At 45.9% G+C, this 8,178-nt stretch overlaps 1 protein-coding gene across 1 annotated transcript; it reads left to right on the forward strand.

The window, feature by feature from the left end:
• Positions 1 to 319: 319 nt before the first annotated feature.
• On the forward strand, positions 320 to 5,204 carry LOC141974282 (kelch-like protein 41a). Its single transcript, XM_074933844.1, is given in 6 exon segments — positions 320 to 401; positions 990 to 1,068; positions 3,371 to 3,610; positions 3,740 to 3,966; positions 3,969 to 4,663; positions 4,665 to 5,204. Coding segments are annotated over 6 exon segments (1,863 nt in total).
• Positions 5,205 to 8,178: the final 2,974 nt, after the last annotated feature.

The following is an 8,178-nucleotide window of genomic DNA, read 5'->3' on the forward strand; positions in this document are numbered from 1 at the left end:
TATGCCCTGGAGTTTCCATTGACTGCACTTGGTGCTGGGGGAACTCTGCACTTCTGGAGATGTCCCTTTTGGCCTTGGAATCTCTGAATCCAAGATTGGACAAAACCAGGGGGTCCTACTGAGAATGTTGGCTGAGGTCAGCTCCTCAGTGTGGAAAATTTCGCTTCCAAGGGAGACCCGGAAAAGGCTATGAAATCAATTTTTCTCTGGCAATTAGTTACCAACGTCTTATCCTTTCTTAAATGGCAAGACTGGCTAGTGACACCAAGGATCCTGAAAGCCACCTGATTACTGAATCTGGTTTTTAGTGGCTTGGAACATGGATTGTGCACCAGCATGGGAAGGCAGGGAGGAAAACATGGTAAATGCACCTAAACTACTGGAATACTTCATGAGAGAGGGTAAGTTTATGGCTTTCCAATCTGACCCAATGTAGAACAGGTCCTAGCTGACATTTGGGCAATGTTCCGTGGGATGCTCCATGAAAGATGAACCGTCAGGCCTGTAAACATCCCCCATCAACTGCCGTGAAGGCAAATACCTCTTTAAGTGCTGGCAAAAGATGATAACTTGAGAGCCCTGGAGACCAAAGGCCTCTGTGCCCATCTAGAGCAGGAACAGCAGAGGTGACAGCTAGGCAAGGTCCCTACACCCCAGTGCCTCATGACCTAGTGCACCAGCAGCCCACTTTCCATTGCCCGGTCAGCCACTGTCACTCTGAGTCGGACAACAAGGGAGAGAGTTGATGCCAGTGATGGTTGTGGTGGACCCCAGGCCGGTAGGTTCTGTCTTTAGCCATCTGAACTACTTCGCAAAATCCACTAACCAGCTGAGAGGGGCAGCCATGAAGCAGGCTCTTTCCACCCGTCTGTGTAGCTACCACAAGGTGTTACAGCAGGTGTTCAGGCCCTTCAGACAGAACTCTCTCCCCTGGATGGTTCAGTGCAGTGTCTAACAGCAGCCTTGTCTTGGCTTCCCCATTCCTACAGGCTTAAAGCAACTATACCAGGACCAGCTGCTCTGTGATGCCACCATAGTTGCAGAAGGAAAGAGGTTCCCATGTCACAGGTAAAGATTTGAATATTTTTTTTATGAAATTAACAGTTTGGTTGATAAAGGTAATATACTTATATTCTGTAGGTCATTTGACTCGGTATTGCATGATGTCTTTTTTTTAAAAATATAAAATTTAACACTGCACACATTAAATGGATTAAAAATGGCAAATGATCAGGTCTAACTGTAAATGGGGAATCCTCACTTAGGTGTATTTCTGGTGGGGTCCTGCACAGATTGGTTCTTGGTCCTATGCTACCTAACACTTGTAACTCTTCTGCCAGGTGAAGTCTGCAGCAATGAGGGCCAGGTTCAATATCTAGGGATTCCTCTTACATTACAACATGGAAATGGCTTGAGCTCCCCACCCAGTAATCTGGGAAAAGAGGGCCCCACTATGAGGCAGTATTTCTCCACTGGCAAGCACTGAGTCTGTGTGTAACAAAAGAACTTTTATCAAAAGGGACTCAAGCGTTAACACATCATTCTCCCTCCCTCCACACCATCACAGGGCCTAATAACATCAGCCACACTATCAGAGGCTCATTCACCTGCACATCTTCCAATGTGATATATGCCATCATGTGCCAGCAATGCCCCTCTGCCATGTACATTGGTCAAACTGGACAGTCTCTACGTAAAAGAATAAATGGACACAAATCAGATGTCAAGAATTATAACATTCATAAACCAGTCGGAGAACACCTCAATCTCTCTGGTCACGCGATTACAGACATGAAAGTTGCGATATTACAACAAAAAAACTTCAAAACCAGACTCCAGCGAGAGACTGCTGAATTGGAATTCATTTGCAAATTGGATACAGTTAACTTAGGCTTGAATAGAGACTGGGAGTGGCTAAGTCATTATGCAAGGTAACCTATTTCCCCTTGTTTCTTCCTACCCCCCGCCCCGACGTTCTTGTTAAACCCTGGATTTGTGCTGGAAATGGCCCACCTTGATTATCATACACATTGTAAGGAGAATGATCACTTTAGATAAGCTATTACCAACAGGAGAGTGGGGTGGGGGGAGAGAAAACCTTTTGTAGTGATAATCACCCATTTTTTCATGCTTTGTGTGTATAAAAACGTCTTCTATACTTTCCACAGTATGCATCCGATGAAGTGAGCTGGAGCTCACGAAAGCTTATGCTCAAATAAATTGGTTAGTCTCTAAGGTGCCACAAGTCCTCCTTTTCTTTTTGCGAACACAGACTAACACGGCTGTTACTCTGAATCTCCCTCCACTGCATCCCACTCACAGTTGGCTGTCCTTGGTCAGCAAAGACCTTAATTCTACATTTTCTGAGCTGAGTTCAATTTACCAACCCTCTCCACTGACATAGCTACAACAACACTGCATGCAGCTCTCACCGAGGCATACTTCTAGACTGTCGTGGAATACAGGAATTACATTGCCCACCAATGCAATGCAGACTCTGGTGCAGAACACTGTGCCCGTTCTTAGCACAGGCAGAGGAGGACAACCTGCTGTAACAGAATTATGAGGGCAGCATATAACAGCAGAACTTTAAACTTTGCCAGTGCAGCTGGGTTAACGTAGGAATTGTCAGGCTGGATCAGACCAGTGGTCAGTGAAGTAGTCCAGTCCCCTGTTCTTGCAGTTGCCAACAGTGGATACTTCAGAGGAAAATATATATGTGGTTTTGCTTTGTTTTTGTCTTGGAATAATCTATTGATGGGGTAACTTTTTCCCTCCGAGGCTGGCATCTGACCCAGCAGCCTTTATATACTTTCCAATGGGTATTACCTTGCATTTATCAACACTGAAGAATCTGCTATTGTGTTGCCCATTCACGTAGTTTTGTTAGGTCCCTCTAAAGTTCCTCATTCATCTTCAGCTTTGACTAATGTAAATTGTTACCTTTGCTGTTCATCATTTCTTCTAGATTGCTAATACATTAAACAACCCAGTCCTAGTATCTTAGTTTATTTTGGGAACCCAATGTGAAAATGTTTGATCTATATTACTTGCTCTCGCCTCATGAGAGGGACTCTATTAGGTAATCAAAGTGTTATCATTATCTCAGTGTTTGTCTCCACCTTCAGCAACAGTTAAAAGTACCCTTTAACACCATATTGCAATACTAGCTCGAAGGAGAGGGTGCCTCTTATTGAGCCAATAATACCACTTCCTGCAGCCTGCTGGCCTTTCCTTGGATGTCTCCTTTCCAAAATCTGATCAGGTCTTGTTCTGCTCTGCCAGAGAGCTAAGGAGGTCAGAGCCCCCTGAGGGAGGCAGAACTGTAGCTGGTGTGTGCTCCATTAATCCTATTCCCCTATCCCCATAGGTTGCTGGTGGCAGCTGTCAGCCCTTACTTCAAGGGCATCTTTACCAGCTCCTTCAAGGAACCCCAGAATGGAGAAGTTGTGCTTCAGGACATGGCCTCTTCCATTGTGCAAACCATACTGAACTACCTGTACATGGGAGAGATCTCTCTTACTAAAGAGTCTGCCCAGGGGCTTTTTGTAGCAGCCAGCAGGCTTCAGGTTCTCCCCCTGCTGGAGATCTGCACAACAGAATACAACAGGTAATACAATAAACCTGAGGCTAGCTGGTTCTGCTCTTGGGGGCAGAGGGAGGCTAATGCATGTGTAAAAATGTCTCTCTCTCTTACAATCTACCCAGTAACATTACAATCTGTGATTATTCCGATCAGGTTCCTTGTGGAGAATGTCTCCATTGAGAACTGCCTTGTATATTATGCGCTGGCTTATGCACACAACAATGAAGCTCTGCTTGGTGTCGCCATGAACCTCATTACCACAAACTTTGGGCACTTCTCCAAAGAGGAGGATGACTTCTTACATCTGGACCTCAGCACTCTGGTCAGCATAATCTCTCTGGATGGCCTCATGGTCGCCTCTGAGCTGGTTATCTACCAGGCTGTAAACACTGGATGAGGTTTCAAACAACTGAGTGTAGCCTTCTCATTGGTGAGCTGATGAAGCACATCCGCTTCCTGCTCCTTAGCCAGAATGAGGTCCGGGAGGTCCAGTCAGACTGGGAGCACTGTCTGGATGTTCAGATGTGGCAGAAGAAGCTGGACAGTAAAGATAGACCATTTGATTCTAGGGCAGTCAGGCAGGGAATGTATAATGAGTGTAGTGTGTGTGTGTGTGTGTGTGTGGGTCTGTCCAGGTGGGTAAGCAAATGGATGGAAAATGAGGCGTTTCATGTGTGCTATTTTGACCCTCGAAAAGAGAACTGGGAAAAGCTGCTGGCTTTGAATTCCCTGTACTCTCCAGCCTGCGTGGCAGTGGGTGACAAGCTGTATGTATCCGGAGGCACCCTTAGGGACAAATCTCACTCAGATGCCCTTCACAAATATGACTTCCTTAAAGGCCAGTGGATACATCTGCCTCTCATGTTGGTACCTTGTACTTCACATGGGTTTTTAGCTTGTAACCAGAAGCTTTATGCTTTGGGAGGCTGTTGCAGGTTTGAAAATTACCTTGATTCTGCAGAGTGCTTTGACTTGATGGGGAAGACCTGGACTCCCATCTCTCGGCTGCCATTTGCTCTGAGCTGTTCTGCCTCTGCTGTGCTCAAGGACAAACTTTACTTAATAGGTGGAGAGAGGAAAAAACAACTTGTTCCCAGAGATGTATAAGGGAGTTCTGATTTATGACGTTAACTCTGGCACATGGACACAGGTTCCTCTGACGGTGGAGTGCTGCTTTGCAGGTGCTGTCCCCATGAATAATGGGATCTATGTCATTGGTGGCTATTCCAAGGAAAGAATGAGACACCTTCCTGTTAGGTCCCCTTCTCCAGGAATTATTTGTGGCTCTGCTCTGTGTTTCTTCATCAGCGAGGACGGCAGAATGGACGAGGATGTTTTTGTTTCACAGTTGCCAAGAGGAATTGCTGGTGCTGGTGTGGTGCAGTGGGAGAGGAGAATCTATGTGTTGGGAGGGGAGAACTGCTGGGTATATACTAACCCCAATGTACTTAATGAAAGTCCAGACACATATTATGACACCATTTACTTTTGGGAACCCAGTGACCTCACCTGGACTGAATGCCCAGAAAACCTCCCTATTGTTGATGACGGGGTAAGTGGGTTTGGGTGTGTGACAATGAAGATACCAAAAAAACACATTCTCTCCCTCTTGTCCTAAAGGGGACAGTAGGAGTGTGGCTATTCAGCAGTTACATGTATAGCTGCTGTTAATGTTTTCTAAAGCCTATACCTCTCAGGGTTGTCTGCAGGGGAAAAGTCACAAGAATATCTGCCCCCAGATGCCTTGTCTTAGCCTAACCATAGATTTTTTTAACTGAAATCCAAGGGACGGCATTTGAAATGAAGACACTTGATTCATCCAATAGTATGTGAGATTGAAACCCAATAACTATCTTTACATGCCTTAACTTCATGCTTACCTATTTTAAGTCCCAAAAGTTGACCATCCTCCCTTTTCTCTGCTGTGGAGTCTTGGTAGCTGGGGATGGTCGCTGCTGGAGTATATGATGATGGCTCCAACTACATGGAGCTAATGTTTTAAGTATTGTGTGAAGGAAGATTCCCTTCCTTCCACACTTACTACTTTAAATATGTTTTTAATGATGTCTGGGTAAGTGGATTTTTTTGTGTTGTTTGTTTATCTTTGACGCTCTGGGGTTCTTTGACACTCAAGGTGATGCTAAAATTTTCAGTTCATTTTTTCATTGAATTGTTACAGGGTCTTGTGGTACAGCTGTGGGGCATAGTCAGTCAATAGCCTTCTCCTTAGATGTGATGGTAACTTAACCATCTTTGCTTTTGGTACTTGTTTACTGTCCACACTGACTTAAAATACAAGTAAATGCACAGAAATGCTCAGACGTCTTTAGAGCTGTCAATTAACTCTTTAATCCCTGAAAGTCTCTCCAAACACAGGTTGGTTTTTTGTTTTTTGGTTTTGTTTCTAAATTTGGGTATGTAGTCACCTGGCAGATGTGCTTCTCACTCCTAAAACTGGGGACCAGATGTCATTTATCTGGTGTCAGGTGTTAAAGGGACACTCCCCTGCCGCTACCTGGGCTGTACCTGTTCCATAGGCAAACTGAGCTCCCCAAAGCTCTAAACTGTCACCAGAACAGCTCTAGCAAGAAACTATTGAAATTCCTCTTCCATTTCAAGGAGTCAACACTAAAGATGCAATGCCTGACTAGCAGGTGTGATCTCAAAGGATGTTTTGTCCCCCACCTCAACAAATACTTCTGTAATTCTGTTGCAGCCCTGGTGAGCAGGAATGTTGAGTTCTGGCTCTGGCTGCTCTAGATTAATGAGTATCTGATTATTTTTCCCACCCTGAAGTGTATGGGTCTGACATGTTAGTTCTGTATGTTAGACAACAATGGAAGTGTCTTGTAACATTATTGGACTGCTTGAATAAAGTATAATACATTATGCTAGAGGCATTGAAGTTCTTCTTGATTCCCCTCTCTGTAAGAAGGGACCCATGAACAAGAAGTCAGTTATGGCCCATTTGTATTCACAATTCTAAGGGTGGGAGCAGGAGGATAAGGGAAGAAGCAGCCCTCTTTCCCTCCCCTCCCCCTCCCACCCCCAGAAAAAGCCTCCTATTTCAGGAGGGGCATGTGCATGTGTATTCATTGCTATAAGGTCCTGGCCTGTGCTAAATGGACCCACCGAGTCTGCCTAAATGAAGACTGGGCCTCAGTCTGTGACGATGTGACGCAGCAGGGAGAGGGGAATGTTGACCTGGGAATGTGCCCTGGGGATGGGAGACCTGAGAGCCTGTAACCTGAGCCAGGAGGGGGAGGTAACACCTCTGCCCAGGAATGTGAACAGAGGCAGCAGGAGAGAGCCTGCTGGGGGAGGTTAGTTTTCAGTTTGGGGCTGGGTGGAGGAACGCAGGGAACTCCAGGGCTGGGGTCTAAGCTCCCCCAGAAGGACTTGACTGAGGGGTCCTGATTGTACCCACAAGCTCTGTTTTGGACTGTGTTCCTGTTGTCCAATAAACCTTCTGTTTTACTGGCTGGCTGAGAGTCTCAGTGAATCCCAGGAAGAGGGGTGCATGGCCTGGACTCCCCCACACTCCGTGACAAGTCAGAACTGCATGAGTAGAAAGGTCACATTAATGTTCCAGAAGGATGAAGGTCAGACCCATCCTGCTATCTTCTTGACCCCTGGCCCTCCCCCTCTAAGGCTAAATTCAGATCTCCTCCTCCCAGCTGCTAGGTTTGGGAGCTGCCTCTATCTGGCAAATGAGAAATCCCACTCCAGATAATAAAGGGAGGAAAGCAAGGCCCTCTGTGTCCCTTGTCTTACTAGCAAACTGTGGGATGGCAGGAGGGGGGAAGCAGAATGCCCACCTCATGCATAAAACTAGCAATTCTCCATCTCTCCTAGGATCTCTGCAGAGCTCAATCCTCCCCCTGCCTGCAGACTTTGGAGGCTGAGGAAAGGAAAGCAGAGTCTAGTTCCTGGCCAGCTGTCAGCTCGGAGTCATAAGGGGGAAGAGGAGGATCTGACTGCTTGACATCACTTCAGCCTTCTACCTGGAACACAGTCCTGCGTACGTGGAATCATGCATGCAGTAGCTTCCGTAGACATTTGATGGGGTTAGTTTCCACAAATGCAGTGATATGGAAAGAGAGGTTGTGTATCCCCTGGCCCACATAATATAGGACTCCTGATGCAGGACATATCTTTAGTATAAACAAAGAAAGGGGTGGGGAGGTTGGTAGGACAACAAGGCCAAACCACTACAAAGCGCTCTGCATAGAACTCACCTTGATTAACTTTGGGCCTGAACTGACTGAGGGTCTATGGAAAAAATAGCTTATGATCATCTAAATTAAATGCTGTCAGAATGCATGCACACAAGGAGGCAGTATTAAGCTTCCCTATGGCACCTTTCCAGGGCTGGGACTTGCAATCTAAAAAAAAAATATTCTAATGGTTTTGGTCCGTAAGTTAAATGTGCTGTTCATATCTACTGCTGGGCCTGTGTCAGGAAGAAGAAGGATAAAGATGACACAACATAACTACCAGTCTCAGGGCATTGGGAATGGAGCACAGACTTTTCAGTTCTAGCTTAGCAGCTAAAACCCAACCCGAGTGCAAAGTTGACATCCCCAGACTAT

Source organism: Natator depressus, chromosome 18 (genome assembly GCF_965152275.1).
Source record: "Natator depressus isolate rNatDep1 chromosome 18, rNatDep2.hap1, whole genome shotgun sequence".
In the NCBI taxonomy this organism is placed as follows: Eukaryota; Metazoa; Chordata; order Testudines; family Cheloniidae; genus Natator; species Natator depressus.